Source organism: Ambystoma mexicanum, chromosome 8, assembly GCF_040938575.1.
Source record: "Ambystoma mexicanum isolate Mex_15411 chromosome 8, UKY_AmexF1_1, whole genome shotgun sequence".
NCBI lineage: Eukaryota > Metazoa > Chordata > Amphibia > Caudata > Ambystomatidae > Ambystoma > Ambystoma mexicanum.
This window is the reverse complement of record NC_090929.1, coordinates 452,742,861-452,763,753: the sequence shown is the minus strand read 5'-3', so window position 1 is coordinate 452,763,753 and position 20,893 is coordinate 452,742,861. Positions and strand designations below refer to the sequence as shown.

The window sequence follows — 20,893 nt, the reverse complement described above, 5'->3', positions numbered from 1 at the left end:
GACACAGAGGTACGTGTCCAGTAATGGAACACCAGATGGGTATACACCCCACAAAAGAAAGTACTTATCTGTGGCTTTCCAAAGTTGTGAAAAGTAAGGTTGTAGGATCTAAATTCTTCTCAAAATCATTGAATAATGTTAGAGAACTTGGAGAGGAGTCCCAAAACATGGAATGTGCAGTAGGAATCTGAATATGGCCTCCACGGGTGGCAACTGGCTAAAGGGTAAATGTCCCAAACCAACACTAAGAACATGGAAGTGACTGCTGTTTCTTTCATTTTCTAAATGAAACTGCTTTAATATTACCAAATATTGCAAGCCTAATGACTGGGAATATTGCAAAAAGCATGTAAATCTATGAAAGATGCAATGCTGAAGAAAATGGCACATCTGGAGCCACACAAAACAAAACAGCTTAACTCGTGGTGGGAGGGTAATAACAGCATTTCACAGAGGTTTAAGGTGTGTATCAGCTTTTAAGAGTTGCATGTTAATAAAAGGGCGTTTCATTGATTTTTCTTTATTACCATTGGATTTTGTACAAAGAGGTTACTTCACAGGACACAGTCGCAGCTTGGTGGCACACTTTTCTCCATTAAGCAACCCCTTTCCTTGCACTCCTCAACACTCCTCAACAGCACTGTGCAGATCCCCCCCCCCCACACCTCTCTCGAACAATTTGTACCTTTTACATTGTTTCCTATCATGCACACTTTCAGTCTGGGTGGTCTCTACTCTCACAGATCTTTGCTTGTCCCAGGGATCATGCTCAGCTTGTATTACTTTTGAAGTAACCCATCAGTTCGTCCTCTCCCTTTTCTTGTTCCATGTGCACCCTTAAGAGTCTCTGGTTGTGGTCCTTGCTTTCCCTTAAAAGCATGGCTCTGTACACTTTCCTTACATCTGCTTTTCTCTGCCAGATCTAGATGTCCCTTTAAAAGCTTAAGGCAAGGTAGGTATTCCCCACATTGAGTTGTATAAATTATACCAACCTGTAATAGTCTTCCTGACTGGGTAGGTGACCCCCATGCATCTGGTGGTGTCCGTGCAACCACTGCTGTTCCATGGCTAGCCTCTGTAGCTCTGCAGACTGAGCATGCATTGCCTGCAGTTGGTGTGCTGCAGACATGGGGGGTGGGAGTCCACCTTGTAGGTCTCTGGGATATGGAGTACCTAAGGACACAAAAGAAAGGAAGGTAATTCACTTATGTTCAAGAAATAAAAGGCTCCGTTAACAATTATGAATCATAGTAATGCCCAACCTTACTTGGCTTTAACAGAAGGAACAAGTTACTTACCTGTAACTGTTGTTCTCCAGCATGGGTCTGGCATGGATTCACATGCTCATGAATATTCCCCGTCGTCAGGCTGGGAATCCTCGGTAAAGAAAAAACCAGTATCAGTTTCGTTTCTGATCTGTCTTTCGTAGTAGTAACCAATCACTGGTCTCTGCGTCATACTGACCACAGCCAATGACTGCCCTCTACCTAAGCACCGCCTCTGGCAGCCATCTTCAGATTTGGAAGCACGTGAAGTGGCAGTATGACCAAGTGAAGAGCCGCAGAGGGGTAGGCGGGAGGGTTCGCATGTGAATCCATGCCAGACCCATGCTGGAGAACAACAGTTACAGGTAAGTAACTTGTTCCTTCTCCAGCATGGGGTCTGGCATGGATTCACATGCTCATGAATAAAGAATACATAGCAGTACACACATGCACAACCACGGGAGGTGGCAAAGGCTCAACATTAAGCATTACATCAAACTCAACATTAAGCATCTTACCTCCTCACCAGGCTCACCTCAGGCGAACAGGTTGCGCAGCACTGCTTGGCCGACCCTGGACTCCTCCCTGGAATCCCGATCGACGCAGTAGAATTTCGTGAAGGTGTGCGTCGACCTCCACGTAGCAGCCCTGCATATGTCCAGCAGGGGCACACCAGAAAGGAACGCCGTGGTAGCTGCGATCGCTCTGGTGGAATGGGCTCTCGGACGGCCAGGCAGCGGTCGGTTTGCCAACCGATGACAGTACATGATACAGCCGGAGAGCCATCTGGAAATGGAAGCCTTCGAGAGAGCCTTTCCCTGATTGACAGGTCCAAAGTTCACAAAGAGTTGTGACGTCTTCCGAAAACACTTCGTGCGGTCCACGTAGAACTTCAGCGCTCTAGCGACATCCAGCGAGTGCAAAGTCCTCTCAGCCGGCGACGAAGGCGACAGGAAGAACACAGGCAACACCAAGGGTTCGTTGAGATGGAAGTCCGACGGTACCTTGGGCATGAAGGAGGGGTGCGTCCTGAGCACTACCCTCGTGTCGTGAAAAGTCAAGTACGGGGCCTTGCAGGAAAGGGCCTGGATCTCTCCCACCCGTCGTGCGGAGGTGATGGCCACAAGAAACGCTGTTTTCCACGACAGAAACTTCAACGGGGCCGAGTGCAGAGGCTCGAACGGAGGTCCCATGAGCTTGGTCAGCACCACGTTGAGCTCCCACGCCAGGGCCGGAGCCTTCACCGGCGGGAACGATATGAACAGTCCCTTCATGAACTCTTTCACCAGACGATGAGACCACAAGGACGTCCGCCCCGTGGTTCTGGTGTATCGGGAGATCGCAGCAAGATGAATCTTGATGGACGCGTGTGCCAGTCCAGCTTTGGCCAGCGTCAGCAGGTACGGCAGTACCTGGGGAGCCGTAATCCGTAGAGGGTTAATCTTCTGTGCGTGGCACCAGACAGAGAACCTCTTCCATTTGTGTCCGTAGCATTTAAGAGTCGAGGACGCCCTGGCCTTTGCAAGAACCTCTCTGCAGTCGGCCGGTATGTCGTATCCTCCAAACTCTAGCGCTGCAGGAGCCAGGCCTGCAAGTTCAGCGATTTCGGATCGTGGTGGAGGATGGCGCCTCCTTCCCTGGAGAGTAGATCCGCGTCCACCGGCAGCTTGATTGGCGGGGACGCTGACAAGTCCAGACGGTCCGGGAACCATATCTGCCTCGGCCACGCAGGTGCGACGAGGATCATCCTGCACCCTGACCTCTTGAGCTGGTTGACGAGCTGGATTAGAAGTGGCAAAGGAGGGAACGCGTAGAGGAACGGGCCCTCCCAGGGGAACGAGAAAGCATCGCCCATGCTCCTCGCCTGGGGAAACCTGCTGGCGAATCTCCGGCACTTGGAGTTCGTCGCCGTCGCGAACAGGTCGATCTGGGGTGTGCCCCACCGTCGGAAGAGGCGATCCACTAGATCCTGCCGTAGTTCCCACTCGTGGCACGAGCGCAGCTCCCTGCTGAGTGAGTCGGCGATGGTGTTTTTTATCCCTGCCAGATGAAACGGCACCAGAAACATCCTTTGGGCGACGGCCCAATGCCACAGGTCCTGCGCCTCCTTGGACAGTGCTGGGGACCTGGTTCCGCCCTGTTTCCTGATGTAAAACATGGTGGTGGTGTTGTCGGTAAAGATCCTCACCACCTTGCCCTTGAGGGACGGAAGGAAGGACCTGAGGGCCCAGAACACTGCACGGAGCTCCAGGACGTTGATATGGAGGGACTTCTCCGTCGGGAGCCAAAGGCCTCTCGTGTGCAGATTTTCGGTGTGCGCTCCCCACCCTTCCAGGGAGGCATCCGTGGTCACTGTCTCCTGGTGGTCTGGGGTCCGGAAGTCCATGCCAGCTGTCAGATGCGCGCGGGTGCCCCACCACCGGACCGCTCGGCGGAAACTCTCGTCGAGTGTGATCCTCTCCTCGAAGCCGCCCGTCGTTTGGATCCAGCGCGCGTCCAGGAACTCCTGCAACGGGCGCATCCGGAGCCTGCACATGGGAATGAGGTAGATGCAAGAAGACATCATTCCGAGGAGGGACTTGATGGACCTCACCTTGGCCGCGTCGGAAGCCAACATCCGCTGTACCTTGCCCAGGATGGACCTGGTCCTTTCCTCCGACGGGGAGGCCAGAAGGGACACTGTGTCGAGCTTCGCTCCCAGAAACCGTGCGTTTTGCGCGGGTACCAGGTGGGACTTGGCGTAGTTCACGGAGAATCCCAGGTCCGTGAGAAGTTGGACGGTCCTTGCCGTGTGCTCCACGGCGAGCTCCGTCGTCTTGGCTCGGATGAGCCAGTCGTCCAGGTAGGGGTAGACGTGGATCCCCTCGCGGCGCAGCTGCGCCGCCACAGGTGCAAGGCACTTGGTGAATACCCTGGGTGCCGACCGTAGTCCGAAGGGGAGGGCTTTGAACTGGTAGTGACGCCCTTGGACCACAAACCTGAGGAATTTTCGGTGCCCCTTTAGGATGGGAATATGGAAGTAGGCATCCTCCAAATCCAACGACGACAGGAAGTCTCCTTCCTCCAGCTGACCCAGGACGTGCTGGAGGGTGACCATCCGGAACTTCTGCGCCTTGATGAATTTGTTCAGACGTCGCAGGTCTAGGATGGGGCGCCATCCTCCCGTCTTCTTCACGAGGAAGTATCTAGAGTAAACTCCGGAGCCCCGAAGCCTCTTTGGGACGAGTTCGATGGCGCCCTTCCTGAGCATCGCCCTTACCTCCAGGAGAAGCTGAGGGACGTGAAGCTCTTTCCTGGCCACGGGGGGGACGCGCGGGCACCTTCTTTGAAACTCGAGCGCGTGGCCCCGGGCTAAGGCATCCAGCACCCAACGGTCGGTGGAGATGGACTCCCACACGCTGACGAAGCTCGTCAGCCGGCCTCCCGGTCAGTTCAATCCTGTTTCGACGAGGCTTTGCCGCCTTGACCTCCTTGGCGACGACGGCGGGGTCCACCAGACTTGCCTCGTCCTCTGTAGGCCTCCTGAGACGACGAGCGGGCCGCTTGACGGTAGGTGGAGAAACCGCCGCCGGAACCTTTGGAGGCGCCCTTGCCTCCGCTGCTCCGAAAGGGCGTCCGTCGTTGCTGCAGAACCCCAAGGGCCTGGGCCGTCTGTGTCCGCTTTAATGGCATGAAGGGAATCGTCCACTGTTTTCCCAAACAGGTTGTTCCCATCGAACGGCATGTCCAGGACTCTGGTCTGTACGTCTTGACGGAAGTCCGTAGCCTTGAGCCATCCACGCCGCCTAAGGCACACGCCGTTGCCCAACTGGCGAAATCCAGTGTCGGCGATGTCCGTCACAATAGTGATGGCGTGGTCCGACGCCACCTCACCTTCCCGTAGGATCTCCAGGGCATCCGCCCTCTTGTCGTCCGGTAGGAAGTCCAGCAGGGGAGCCAGTTTGTACCATAGCTCCCTGTCGTAGCGGGCCACGATAGCCAAGGCGTTGGCCGCCTTAATCGTCGTCGCTGCAGACGAGATGACCCTGCGTCCCATAGTGTCCAATTTCTTTCCCTTGCCGTCCGGTGGGGAAGTCGATGTGGAGGCTGCACCCCCCCCTGCTTTCTTCCTGGCCGCCGCGGAGTCCGGGGTAGGCTGTGCCCGGAGGCACAGGGGAGCCGCGTCCGGGACCCGGTACTTCTTCTCGTACCGGTCTCTTCTAGCTGGCGTAGTGGAAGGGTTCTTGAGGAGGGCGAGGCCCTCATCCCAAATGTCGTCCAGTAGAGGCACCGCGAGGACCGTCTTCCTCTTGGCCTCGCGCCGTTGATAAAGGAATCCTTCCTTTTTCTTCTCCTCAGGGCAGAGTTGGAAAAGCTCGGATGCCCTGGCGATCATGGAGTGGAACGAACCAATCTCGTCGGGCGGAGAAGCCCTGGTGGGAGGTGACGACGGTAGATCCTCGTCGTATACCTCGTCGTCCGTACCAGTCGCTGCCGTGTCAGTCCCCGTATCATCCCCTCGGGTGGACGGGGAGGAGGGCTGGACGGTGCGCGACGGCTGAAAAGGAGGTGGAGGGTGAATCCTCCTTTTCTTGGGCGGGGGAACGCCAGAAGGTCCCGGTTCAGGATCCCCCGACGGGAGAGGTTCCTCCGTCGGCAACGGTAGTCTCGTCCTTATCTCTGAGCATAAGGACTGTATAGCCAACAAAATGGCCGTCGAGTTGTCCTGCGGCGCTGGCAGAGGGGAATCCGACGGGCGATCAGGGGCCCCGTCGGCACCCTCGACGATGTCGTCACCCGCGTCGGGATCCATCCCGACGGGCCGGTCTTCTTCCACGCCAAGGCCGTGGCTTAAGACCTCGATCAGCACTTCCTCCGAGGTTGAAGCCGAATCTACGACGACACCCTGCCCCCCCTTTTTCTTCCCCGCCGGGGATTTCAAGGGGGTCCTATCGATGGGCACAAAAGAGGATTCCCTCCGAGGTGGCAGGGAGACTCTGAGCCCCGAGGTCGCCACCACTGGTGTAGCCTCCACAGGCTGAGCCAGGGTCGCCGCGACAGTATCGATAAAGGGCTTGGCCGGATGGATTAAGGCCTTCACCACCTTAGGTGCGCTCACCGCCTTATCCTTGAGGGGGGGGGACACTGCCTCGCTCCCCCTCCGATGGGGCCTTCGAGCTCGACCGGGGCCTCTCCAGGAGCTTTGCCGGGTGCTCGCCCTTCCTCTTACCCGACCCAGAGCGTTGGCTCGTGGTTGAAGGTGCCGGGGAGGGTGCGCCCTGCCTGGCGCCTGTAGAGCCCGACCGTTCGGCGCTCCCGGTGCCAGCGAACTCGCGGTGCTTGGCCTTGTGCTGGACCCCCGTCGCCGGGGCGTCCTCAAAGGTCTTAGAAGACCGCTCGGATTTCTTCCTCTTCTTCTCGCCTGACGGGCTCTTCCCTTCCAGCCAGTTGGCGAGACGTTGATGGCGGTCCTTCATGGTCCGCTCCGACATATTGCCGCAAAACGCACAGTCCTTCTCCACGTGCGTCTTGTCCTGATGTAAGCAGTAGAGACAAAAGGAGTGTTTGTCCTCCTTAAAGACGTTCTGCAGCTGGCATCCAGGGCAGACCCTGAACAGCTTTCCGGGCGTCGAGCTTCCCTTCTCCTGGGCCATGTCCGGGCCTGAGAAGCTTCTGGAGTCCTCCAAAGCGTAGCTCGATGGAATCTTCACCCTTGAGGGGCGCAGACAAATCCGAGACGGGTCCCCGTTGATCGGATGGAGAGTCGGTGGAGCTTGAGGCTCTTTTGACCGAAAAAACGAAGTTTTTGAGCAAAAAACGTGAAAAAATAGCACTAACGCTCGAGAGCAATAGCACGAGGATCCCAACACATGAACGTGCGGTAAAAATCTGAAGATGGCTGCCAGAGGCGGTGCTTAGGTAGAGGGCAGTCATTGGCTGTGGTCAGTATGACGCAGAGACCAGTGATTGGTTATTACTACGAAAGACAGATCAGAAACGAAACTGATACTGGTTTTTTCTTTACCGAGGATTCCCAGCCTGACGACGGGGAATATTCATGAGCATGTGAATCCATGCCAGACCCCATGCTGGAGAATTGTAAATACTTTGGCTTCTGGAACATTTTCATCACTATCAGGCCTGGTGTGTGTCTAACAAGTGAAGTGATGCCTTGGAGGTATACAATGGTAATGTGGTACGGAGTGGGGACCAGGGAATGAGTAGCCCTTCTCACTGGACAGAAGTCATCATCCAGACAAAATGTTTAAAAACTATATGTAAGTACATTTTCCCACGATAAATCTGACCATACACACATCATGGCCTCCAAATGAATAGGTAATGGTAAACTCACCAAACACAGGGTGCCGCAGCATCTCATGCTCATGTGGGGGCTGCCCAAGCAGCGAGTTGGGAATGGCACCAGGTGGGTAAGGAAACCGTGCCAGGTGAGGTCCACCTGCCAGCGGATCTAACGGGTGCATGGGTCCCGCTGAACCTATGAGAAAAAACAGCACTTTAATAATAGGGGAAAAATCCAATGCTGCATGGATCTTGGAGGCTGTGAAAAAAACCTCAGCGAAACTGGCAAACACAAGGGCACACATTCTACTTTCGAACAAAACTCAAAACTTCCAACACATTACAGAGAAATGACTTAAGTTTTAATTTTTGTGCAATCAATTTTGACGTCCAAAGCCAGAAGATGGAAAATCAGAAAAAGCCCAACAAACCCAACCCAACCCTGACATTTTCAGTTAATTGATTAAGTCACTCAGGAGTTTGAGCAGTTATCTGGATGTTATTGCTAGCAGACACTGGGCTACATTGTTGACTTGGGGCAACAGTCAGGGTGCCCACCATGTTCGGATCTCTACTCTGCGACATCTGAAGATAGCAGTCACCCTTAAACAAAACAGCAAAAAATAAGGCAGCTATGTTGCGGAATGGTTTTTTGGACCATGCACACCCAATACTGGGTCCTACGGCAAGACTCTGGGAGATGTACTTGCCTACATTAGAGAATGTTTTTTGGACCATGCACACCCATACTGGGTCCTACGTCAAGACTCTGGGACATGTACTTGCCTACATTAGAGAATGTTTTTTTGGACCATGCACACCCATACTGGGTCCTACATCAGACTGTGGGAGATGTACTTGCCTTCTTTTACATAGCTAGCTCCCAATCAATGCAAACACCTCATTTCTGCAGAAGAATATATTCATATGTAAGAGTAGCATCTTAATTACGCATATATTCCTGAACAGATTGTGTGCGTGTGTGGGTGTGTGTTCCAGGCTGCTGGGAGGAGAACCCAATCAGCTCTGGTGCTTCAACTTTGACTGGCCACAAGGTAGTACCAATCAGGAAGTGCATCAATTTCTGCAAAAGCATAGGGTATATTTGCAAGTGACTGAGGATACTCACCAATGATACAATGTTTCCCATTACACATTTGGGCCATTATTTAAAAATAGCTGCCATCACCAGCCTATATAGTGCTCCCTACTCATTAATCATTCAGGGTCTACCCTAATTACCACACTTTTCTTAGCCTACCCGACATTCCATGTAGCTCCTTTGTTTAGAGCAGAGTTCATAGTGGCACTCCAAATTGAAGCAACACAGTGGTCAATCACTTTAAATGAGGGATTACTTACCAGTAGGAATGCAACTGCTTTACAGAACCACACTATCTTGTACCTTCTGCTGGGTCAAGACAAACTTCTCTAGCAAGAATCAAAACACCAGTCCTACTGCTGGAAGCAGCAACTATGGACCAAAGAATAAATCTTTTATAAGACATATCTGCCATAGCATCAAGTAACACTCAGTAGGTAAGAGTGGACTTTTATTAAGAAGGGAAGCCAATATACTATACATGAAAGCAGCGCCCAGCAGAACCTCAATTCATAATTCAGCCCATAAACCCGGACAATGGAAATGAAATGGAAGGTGTTCAAAAATTAAATAAAAAGACAACTTAAACAAGTAACTACTTTTACAGGCTTTCACATATAGCTATTTCTGCCCTGAAACATTGCCCATGAACTGTCCTTGGTCCTCTTAAAACACAAACATTGCAATTCAACCTCTCCTATATACAATCTCGTTCCCACACTTCCAGCAGACAATCTTGCAGAGTTACCACATTTAATGGTTTATAAGTTTGGAGAACAAAGCAGGCAGTGGATCTTTACTATGCCTCATAAACAGGATTCTTGGGAAAGCAGAAGTCTACTGAAGTGCCTTACAACCAGAGAGCTTTTCCATCCATCAACAAGCAGTCCCTTGTGACCACTTCAACTCTCATTTACTAAGCCATACACTGTTTCCCTACCTCATGCAGGAAAGATGTTCTGTGTAGTCCCTCCTAATTGCATACAAATACAACTCACAATGTAACTGCATAGTAAGAACAATTACGCTGATTGCCTGGGTATTCCTCTGCCATGTTTCTTTGGCTAAAAGCTTCAAATTGTCCACCTCTATTCAACGTTCTCAAACAACTAGGAATATTGCTTGACATTTTTATCTGCAATTTAGTGGAGCCTTTGGGACATCTCTGCTTGTATCTGGAAGATTACCGTGGGTTTATTTTGGCTGGGCTGCTAAGATGATTTAAAGTTTTTACACTTCCTCCATTAGTACTGTATGCCCATCCCCAGTATCATACATACTCCTCTGCAGAAAAAAAAGCAGCTAGGGTTTTCATCTAGTTCTTTTCCTTTGCCCATTTTATTTTTTGCACAATCTCAGTTAATGTCTAAACCTGCTGTGATCATGTTCTAAAAGTACAAACACGTAAGAGATGTGGACATGTGATCTGTGTGAATCTAAGCTCTAAAAGAGATTCTGGCAGTTTTCTCTACAGGCATCTGGTCCAGGGACGGGGCCAACAACTTCTCAATATCAGTGAATGGTTTGATTGATGCACTGCCATGCTTAGAGAATCCGCAGCCTGTTACCCGAACGAATGGGAAACCGGCAAGATTGGTTATTGGGAACTACAAACTAAGGCAGCATACAGCAGGTTACCCATGAGCAATACTGAAGGGAAAAGGGTCTATGATGCAATTTGTAACAGGACAAATAGATGAGTCTGGAAGTAGTGACCAACGTTAATTGTTTTTAAATATTTCGGTTAACTTGGCAGAGATGATAAAACAACGGCTATGCAAGGAGAGCATTTGTGTCACACAAATACAATTTAATATTTTGTCCCAAAATCGGCAAACTCAAAATGTTACTGAGTTTGAATGCCATGAAAGACAATCTTAAATAGTGTATATTTAAAACGTATTTTTTTTATTTCTCCCCTATTCCAATTCCCCCAGCATTTGCATTAAGATAGTGCAATGTGAAAGAATCACTAATATTTTGGGTGCACCTTAAAATGTGTCCATCTTTAAGCGGACCAACCTCGATCTTTTTAAGAAAACAACTCTGATGACTCTGCTTGAAGTACTTAGTCTACATTGTTAAAAACAGTTCCCAGGAAAGATTTCTCAGTGTAGACCATCATGGTAGATCTTAGGGTAACAGCTGCTATTGTGTGTGTTTTATTCTTCCTTGAGAAGATTAATGGAAAATATATTTACCTGGAACACTAGTTTGCAGATTGACGTTGGTTATAGATTCATACGCTTTTCATTATCCTGCCATCTAGAAAGGTTCAAAATGTTTAAAAAACCCCTGCGATATTCAGCATAAACCTGGGGGACCAATTCAATATTAGTTTCACTTATAACCTTGTTTAAAAAAAAAACGGAGTGGTTCGCATGTGAATCCAACAGAAATTAACCTACAAAACTAGTTTTGCGGGCAAGTCATTTTTGCAGAATTAATCTTTTACATTTCACATGCTTTACAGGGTGGTACTTGCATAAAGCAATTCTAAAATAATCCTTAACACTGTCAGTTCCACTTGGTCCATACGTCTTATTGCACCTCAGCTAAGGATGTAATGTTCCAAAAAGTATGCGTAAACATATTGCTGCTTTGCCAATGCAGTGCAGTGGAGAAACAACCATCAAGGCTAGTGTGGCAGTTGTTTACTCACATTGAATCATTTTAGCTGTTCCATTATCAATACTCCTCAAAGCATTACCAAAGGTCACACACAGCTCTCAGCAGTTCTGCCAATAAAGGAATGACCCTCCTGGTTTTCAGAGACTACAAACTATGTTTAGCTACATTTGGGGCTTTAAAAAGCATCAGTTAAACTGTGTAATGTGAAAATGTGTAAGCAACACAACCTTAGCTTTACAGTACACTGAACAGATCATTATTAACAATACCATTATCGGGATTCCTCTGCAAACTGCATATCTGTGCTGGCTTTCTATAATTGAAGGTTTTTTTTTATCTTCAAACCTCCAGAAAAATATCAAGTCCACAGGTTTCCGTATATTCAGTCAATATTGGTGAAGATAATTTACAAGCAAGTCTTAAACTAACCCAACGAAGCAAATAAACGTAATTGTGAAATCTGACCAAGTGAACATGACACCCCTTTTTATACAACAAACACAAATATTCAATTTTACCAATAGTGAATTGCAGGAGTCCTCATGGCCGCCTGGAACAAGTCCATACAAGGGTAAGTTACATTTAGCCGGCTGAAACGTATGCAATATCAGGAGTCAAGAAAAAGTTCAACATCCCTAGATTTGAATAAAGACTAGTGCATTGCTTCAAGGACATCATCAGATTGTACATCAAGAGTATTTTAATGTTCAACAATCTAACAGTTTGGAAAGTGAATGCTTCTCTTGCAAACAACATAGCAATGGAGATCCACATTGCTTCTGTATTGTCTCCTCCATTTATTCTTTTGAGATTTTCCATGGACAGTGGTGGAAAGGCAGCAAAAGTCTTCAACAAATATATAGAACATCTCTACTCTGTATATTTAAACGAAGTTTTGCCTTTTTCTGTATTTCTCTTGCTTGTATTCGCCAGTCTATACACATTTCTTCACCTATCACTTGGTGTCCTCCTCAGTCACAACATTCTTGCAGATTCTGTCTTACGTCACCTGCATTAGAATTTCCAGGGCCTCCTGTGACAGTTGCCTGGAGAAAGTTCCCTTTTCTGTCGAATGAATGGACTGTGGTGGTAATGTGTGATCAAATTAATTTGGTCTAGTTTAAACTTGTGCCTCAAAAGAAGACACACTCCACCGCACATGTGCTAGTTTTTCTTCTTCATGTACGCCCATCATCCTGCAAGGGATGTGTCCTCTGTTACAGTCACTTATAGGGATATTTCTCAGAATGCCTTTACCAATCATGTTGCAATGGTCTTACCTATGCAAAACGTTTTCATCTGAAATGCCAAAATCAGTAGGTCTTTCGAGTGTTCTCATGGCTGTATCCGTCCATGCATTTATGTAATGGGCACATCAATACTCTATACACAGGAACCAATGTTATGCATACCCAAGAACACTGCTGTCAAGATGTACCTAATCTAAACCGTCAAGATCTCTTGGTTGTCTGAACAATTCTCTTCTTAACAAGGTTGGCCTTTTGTGTCTTAACGAGACCCACGTGAACTTCAGGTATGTTTATACTGACTGTTAATATATATTGTTTGATCAACTGCAATATTATATTCTGAACAAGCACAGTCTGCAATTGTATGGTCTGCAGAGAGTGGTATTCAAAACCTTTTATACTGACCCCCGACCCAGTCAGCAAAAATATTGTTTCTAGGATCCCCAAGCTATAACTGCTTATATTTTCTAATAAAAGCAGTGTCCATACTCTCTCTTAAAGAGCATTGTGGCCCTCCTGGACAACCTTCAAGTGCCCTCTTGGGGGAAGAAGGGGCAGGGCAGATCTATAGTTTGAAGACCAGTGCACTGGGTATGGTCTCTTCCTAGCTAGTTATCTCAAGTATACAAACGTATCCCATCTCCTTAAGTGTGCTGCCACAACTCACAGGCATTCAGTAAGCATATAAGGTGACTTCAGTCCTAAAGAGGAGCACTTCATACATATGTATCCCGCAGATGTTAAAAACCCATCAACTGTGCCATGATATTCCCTTCACCCCTCGTTTTGTAGCATCTATTTCCTGCTTTCCCAGTACGCCTTTCCACAGACATGTTTCTGTGTACAATTTTTACTGGCTCCCCCGAGCAAGGCATTACAGTAGTCAATGCAGGGCATTATGATGGCTCTGACAAAAATCTTGAAGTTCTTATTTGTGACATATGGTTTAACCAACCTAAGACTCTTTAGGTGGTACTACAATTTTTTAATGACAATTTTAACATGCAGATCTGCACCTTGTGACAGATCCACTATAACTCCTAAAGTCTTAACCTGGTCTAAAGCTCCAATGGAATGGCCGTCGATAGTGAATTCTGCATTTCCCAGCCCCAATTTAGACCTTGCTTGGGAAGAGCCAAAGACCAGCAGCTCAGTCTTTCTGCTACTGAGGCATAGCCAATGTTGAGTCATCTAATCCTTGATGATATAATAAATATCCTGTATTGTTCTCAAGTCACCACTGTAATTTCCACTCAGTTCTACCAGCAACTGAGTGTCATCAGCGTAGTTGGTAAATTTCACTCCTGCTTTATCCAAGATATTGCACAGAGGGCATTAACAGATATTAAATAGTGCAGGGGATAAACAAGCTCCCTGCGGTACTCTGCATTTAGATGGAAATTGCCCCGAGGAGGCCTGACTGCAACACACTCTCGACATCCTACCCGACAGAAAGGACTCCAACCACTCCAAACCTGCTGGCGAGCATTGACCTACTGAGGATAATGAAGATAAATGTTTCTTATGATCTAAGAGATCAAAAGCCGCAGATAGGTCGAGAATCATCAACGCTCCTGCCTTGCTCTTGTCAATACAATCCATAATCTGGCTCTGAAGATCAAGTAACACACTTTCCATGGCATAGTGTTCACTGAAGCCGGATTGTCTGGAAAGAAAGATGTTGGTCTCTTCCAAATGTTTTTGTAGCTGCATGGTGGCTACTCGATCCACAAGTTTCAAAAGAAAGAGCACATTTGTGATTGGTCTGTAATTATTGAAGACTTTGGGGTATAAGCCTGCCTTTTCAATAATGGGGAAACTACAACCTTCTTAACCTTTCTAGGAATAGTACAATGTCGGAAGGTGGTGTTAGCAAAATGGGTCAAGAAGGGTCAAAAGATGCTGATATTATTTAAAATAATTTTAACTGGTATCGTATCGCCATTACAGCAGGTGGGACGCATTTTCTTGAGAATGTCCTCCATAATCTGCACGGATATAGTAGAAACATTAAAAAGCATAGCATCCTCACTCTGGGAGGCCTTATTATGAACAGGTTCAGAGACTGAAAATGTTGCATGCGCTATGGTGATCCTATCTGAAAAGGCTTGCAGACCTTACAGCAGTCTTCCTTGGTAGGAGAAACTAGATCTGATTTAAGATGCGATTTTTCCAGGGTTTTTAAGATTTGGAAAAGTTGCCTTGTGCTATTAGAGGACCCCTCAATTTCTGCATTTTATACATTTTTCTTAGCAGTAAAGATATTTTCCCTATATTCCTTTTCAATATTTTTCTAGACGGTTTTATTTTCGTCCGTCTGGGTTTTGTTCCATTTATGCTCCGCAAATCGTTTTTCCTGTTTTAGTTTAGTGCGCGTCGGTGAAAACTAGCTCTGGTGGCTCGGTCTGTCCCCAACCACTGTCTTCACCGGCGCTATCCTGTCCAACATGTCAGTCATAGCTAGATCATGTCTTACAGCCAGCAAGTCTGGTGAATCAAGATCTGATGTGTGATCCATAATACTACCTAAACATTTGTCAAGATCACCCTGTCCAATTTCATTCATATCCCTACAGGTCACCCTTTTAAAGGGTTTCACCTGAGGGATAATTTTTTCAGGAAAGGTAATTTAAAAAATCACAGTAAAATGGTCTGACCAGACACAAGGAATAGTATGGAACAAGTCAGCCTGCATGTTACTCGTCGCAACCCAGTTCAACATATTACCTTTAATATGAGTCCTTTCATTATTATGAATTACAATATCAATAGAAATAGCTTCTTTATCTGCGGAATTTCCCTTCCACCTTAAAATCTCCCATGAATAAAGTCGATGAGTTGGAGGTGTTAAAATGAGGTAAAATGGCCATAAGATCCTTGTTAAAATTTGGCATCTCATTTGGGGGACGATAAGTCACAAAGAGGTTGATACAATGAATGGGGGAGGAAGTAATTTTCAAATGAAGCAGTTTGCAGCCCTCACAGGTGGACGGTACCCGGAAGAGGTGAAGATCCTCCCTTGTGTTAAGTGCTACGCCACCTCCAGTACCCATTTCTCGTTTTTTTCAGAAAAAGGAAAAGCCTATAGCAGTGGTTGTTTCAATAATGGGACCACTGGAGTCCTTCAGCCAAGTTTTCATTAAGGCTAAAATATCTATATCATTGCCCAGAATAAAGTCATGGATGTCAAGAGCTGATTTTCCCAGTGACCTGGTATTCACTAAGGCAACCTTAAAGGCGTGCCCATTCAGAAATGTAGGCTTCGCAAGAATCCTTTTGCGATTTGTGGCGGGGGCGTCTTCTGGAGGTGTCCTAGGAGCATCATGCTTCATCTAGCGCAACAACTCACTTGTGGGAACAGAGTAGGTGTTCAACTGTTTACTCGCATTACTTTCCGCTGATATCCCCTCCTTATTAAATGTAACTTTTTCCATCATATAAACAGTATTTGTTTGTGAGGGGTGACAAGTATGGAAATCAGTGAGAAAAATTATGAATTCCTCACATTACAACAGAAGCTGGTAAACAAATATTGTTTCAACCCGGGAGAAAGTCAGCCGTGTCAGCACGGACTAGCACAGACTGGCCAGACCCGGAGGCACTGACGCGCCTGAAAATAGGTAAATGGGGCACAAAAAACAACAAGCCTGTTGGGAAATGTAGTCTTGTTACAAGTGCACCCAATCCGAATGGCAATGTGGCAGCAAAACGAGGTAAGGAAGCTTTGTTTTGTGCCCAGAATCACCAGGGGGCAAAAAACAATATTGGAGCAGCTACAGTATAAGTCACTAGAAATTTTTAAAAGTGCAAAATATCATTGTTAAAACGTTCCTAATAACGTACGAATGCAGTATGCTAAAAAGATCAAAGCTCAAAAGTTTAAAACCACTCGCAAAAACAGAATCCTAACCTAAGCAAGTATTTGCCAACTATTCACGTTTGCAATACCAAATTTAAAAAAAGTCCATCTAACATGGTAAACATGATTTATTATTATGTGTTAATTCAAACTATGGCAGCCAAATACATGTGCAAATGTGCCTTGGCGAAAGGTGTAACGTGGAATGGCTGGCGCCAAACAAAGCAGCTCCAGCTATATAACTCCCAAAACTGGATTACTAAATAAAATCTGCAAACAATGTCGGACACTCCTCAGCCATACAAGACTGGCTGGAAAAGCCAAACCTTAAAACGTATAGACCAGTTCTCCATGACCCACAATTAACAGGTTGAGGGGCACCAGAAAGCTGACTGGTTATTGGAACATCAGTATTTAGAAGATCAATTAGGTCTGTTACAACCAGTTTTGCCAGACCGCTGTCAAATAATGAACGCAAGGGGCAGGAGAACTTGCACAACTGTCATTATGGATCTCATGTTTAGGACGATGTGTAGGCGCACATGCACTGAATATTTGATAACTCCAATCCTAAGTAAAATTGAAAACCGAGACTAGAAAGTTAATACGGACTTTGCAGATGAAATGCTTTTTCTGGAGACCACAACATGGAGTCATTGAAAGGAGACAGAGTTCCAAAAGTCTACTACAGGAATGAACATGAAGATGACAGAGTTTTAATAGGGCACTGGCCCAAAAGACATTTTTGGTGGGGGTTAGGGTGGTGTACAATGTCTTGACAGGATCACAGGTTTTATTAGGAATGCATGGTAAACACCACCTACTAACATTTTATTAACTGTAGTGACTATTATATCCTCATACTCTATAGTCCCTCTTTCAATCTAGCTGAACAGGGTCTTTAGAACTGACTGACCTAAGTGGGCATCAGTCCTGGCACTGGTCTCTACTGCATAACGTTTAAAAAGAGAGGCATAAACCACATGGCCACCAGGCAGATGCCCTCAAATAAAAAAGGGCATTTGAAAAGCCTGAGAAGATAACCCTGCTTGCACAGCATAGTTATAAAGCCCTCTTGGAGCGGTCAGTCCATAGATGGAAAAACACCCAGGGAAGCAAGAAACCTATCTGGCCATGGCAGCATGCTTGCCAGGAAAGGGACCACGTTAAGTGACATAGTTGGACCATACGACAACTATTCTTAGTAGAACTTTGGTGTGTTATGAATGTCCAAGTTGTGTCATAACTTCTCTGAATCAGAACATTTTTAAAAGGAGGGAAATATTCTCTGTTTCAGGTGAAACCCAAAATAGCCTTTAGCAAAAATGTTGTGTAAGTAACAACTTGTCTTTGCAAAGGATTGTACAAGCCTGTAAAGCCTACAACACCTGAAGCTTGTGAGTTCTGTAGGCAGAAAACCAACTGAAAAGGCTGTCTTTAAAGAGATTAAGTCTGATTTGGCAACATACTCAGAAGGCCTGTGGGCCAATACCAAAAGAGCAACACAGTGGTTTTATATGTGAGGTGGAATCTCCTAAACAGTACTTCTAGTGAGAGGTCATTGTACTTTTTCGCTTTTTCATGGGTTGGTTTATCAGATCATTCAACTGATACATTTTATTCTGAGGTTCAATTAGGGTTGAGAGCATGTTGTACCTGTGACCGACAATGCCTCTTAAGGTTAGCAGGTCCCAAGGGCACTCTATTCCCTGTGTGAGTAACCTTGGCCATTTAGGTGTATGGATCCAACAGTTGGTGACCGTCTCAAATGCATGTGTATAACTTAAAGGACACAGCTTGCTGTAACCCCGGAGATGTCCTAATGTTCTCTTTTTAACCTGAAATTCTGCATTCTTATGAGCGTTAACACCATTGGGCTTGGGGAAGCATCCCAACGAGAAGGTCATGCTAAACCAAAGATGGCCGCCGGCATCTTCCAAGGCCAGACTGCAACCGCTCAGAGGGAAGCGAAGGAACCAGAGCTCCCTCCCTCTAACCTGGTGGGCAGAATTGAGTCACAAGAACCACCCACTCCCAGAAAAAACGTTGCTGCTTGTCCCAGGATGTACCCTACATGAAGGAGGCAGGAGACCTGAACAACTGGAGGAGTGGTACTGGACACAGCCAAAGGACTGTTCGTACAAGGCAAAAACCAGCCAACTGCTGACTTCAACTGCACCTTCTGGTAACTCGAACCATGACAACTTCCAGCGGACAGCTGCACCGCTCACCAGCAGCACACTTTCTCAATTTTCCAGCAGGTTCTACATCGGCTTTACCACAGACCAACTTGTGTGGACATATTCATCACCGTCGTAACCATCACTCCACCACTAGGGAGCTGGAAACCCCACCATTGACCTCCAATTTTCTAAGGACCCAAAATGTTAAGGACTACCAGCAGGGAAAATGTGAAGATTTCTGACCAGGAGGTTCCCAGACAGTAGCATCCCACTAGGTAGGCATCTGAATATCACTAATCAGATGCCCGATCTTTAACATCCTATGCCCAATTCTGGGGTTACAGCAACTTCAGTACTAGTAGCCTGTTCAGCACATCAAAAATTGGTACACCGCTCACATATTTTTCTGACAGTGTTGTTTAAGTTCCCAAAGGGCCCCTGGGGTAATCCCAGATAAACCTGTTACCCGAAGGACCCATTTTACTTTGAGGACTGCTGGCGACTTCATTAAGTTGGGTCACTCCCCTGAACTCTGCAAAGAATCTTTCTAAACAAGTCTACTTGTCTGTTAAGGGCATACCATTGTATCTATCGTCATAAAAGATAAAGTATTGTTTTACCAACATTAATGTGTGGCCATTCCATTATTTACAGTAATGTGTTACAATGTATCATGAAACATCCGATCTGCCCTCTTTAATGTGGTGTTGAATGCTCAACCACAATTACCAATAGGAGAGCAATTGAAAGTTTATGTGAAACCAACTAGCTTATATGTGGGTCAATGTCTCTTACACACATGAACATAGGGCAGAGGGAACCAAACAGCATTAGGCCTCTGGATCCCTCAATTAAGGAAGCGAACTAAGGAGGTCAACAAAGTGCCTGTAGAAAACTGGGAAGTAATAGAAAATCTTTGTGCGAATTCAAGTAAACACCAAGAGCTGCTAGATATGTTCTACAGAACTCCATTTCAATACCTGATCAGGCCAGATTTGAGCCAAAAGGAAGACAATTGTTTAATTGACTGCTGTGGGTTTAATCTTGTGATCTAGATCCGAGTGTGTCCAAATAACCATTTGCTGTGGTACCGAGACTAAGTAGGGGGCTTTCATGGCTGCCTGGATAATGTCTAGAATCCATTATACTGAGACATTCCCAAATGAATCAGAATGTATCATGCTGTCCAGCCCAGCGGTGGAAGGGAATGTTGAAGAAACAAGCTACACAAGTTGCTAATACGATCCTGCCTTCTCAGCATCTGAAGAGGAGAACACCATGTCTCTGCATTGGATCTCAAAAGCAGAATCAGGCTGTCCAGAAAGGGACCATTAGAATAAGTATAAGAGAAATGGTAGGAGAATAATAAGCTGCCAATATTTTCCAAGGAATGAAAAGCACCTCCCAGCAATTGAGCAGAGACCACCCGAGGAGGCATAGCTATGTTTCAACTAATCCATCTGAGAAAAACCCAATGGAGCAAAGAAGGGTTGAAATTACTACAGGGTGAAGCTCCAACTTATGGATGGAATGAAAGTCAGCTGAGGAAATCTGCTGGCTCTTTCAACATCACAGGTAAATGGGTAGCTTGGAGATGAAATCCATGATCAATAGTTAATGTCCAATGATTGATGGTGAGGACAGACAAGGGAGGGGAATCTGTGTACCCCTCCTTTACATAAAGCATTTTTGTGGTGTAGTTCAGGAGGATCAACTAGGACTCCTGTATCAAAGGGGGACATGTTCTCTGGTACAGAAAGGTTGCTTTGAGCACCAGCACAATCTTGATCTTGTAGCTACCCATCAGGTGGTCTCGGTCGAACATTCAGGCATCTCTCATGGACACCATAGGGGAGGGCTCCTGGAATTGGATACCTCTGTAGTAGGTGGTGTGCTTGGATTTGCCATAAAATCCCCTCCTTAATCATCCGAGGAACAGGGTGGAAAAAGGAGAGTGGCAGATAAGCCTGGCTCCGGCATAGTGCCAAGTAAAAATGTACTTTCAGCCTCTTGTGTTTTTACAAAAGCATCTCCAAAGTACACACAAGGCCATGAGATCCAAGAGCCTCTGGAACCGGAGAGCCACAGTCTCATGATAGGCTAGGAAGGGCAGTTGCGTGGCCTCGATATATTTGATTAGATAAGGGATACTGTAACATTTGCCCAGCCTTGCGTCCCTTATAAAATCAATGAAGGTCTGTTCTGAGAAGGCAAAAGGGATAAAAACGTCTCACTCACTGTAAGGCCCAGAAGAAAACTGCGGTACAAGAGGGTTCAAGGGACAGCTACTTGACCTGGTGATGGAGCATGCACGACCAGCA

The 20,893-nt window shown here is 46.7% G+C and overlaps 1 protein-coding gene across 14 annotated transcripts in view; it reads right to left on the bottom strand.

Annotated features, from left to right (window-relative positions):
• Nucleotides 1-20,893, bottom strand: part of RERE (arginine-glutamic acid dipeptide repeats) — a 2,107,422-nt gene that overhangs the window by 54,960 nt on the left and 2,031,569 nt on the right. For all 14 annotated transcript variants that reach the window (XM_069610039.1, XM_069610046.1, XM_069610044.1 and 11 more), the window contains 2 exons: nucleotides 7,600-7,743; nucleotides 993-1,173 (listed from right to left, as the gene is read on the bottom strand). In XM_069610039.1, the coding sequence (XP_069466140.1) occupies nucleotides 993-1,173; nucleotides 7,600-7,743 (325 nt within the window). The remainder of the gene's footprint in view (nucleotides 1-992; nucleotides 1,174-7,599; nucleotides 7,744-20,893) is intronic.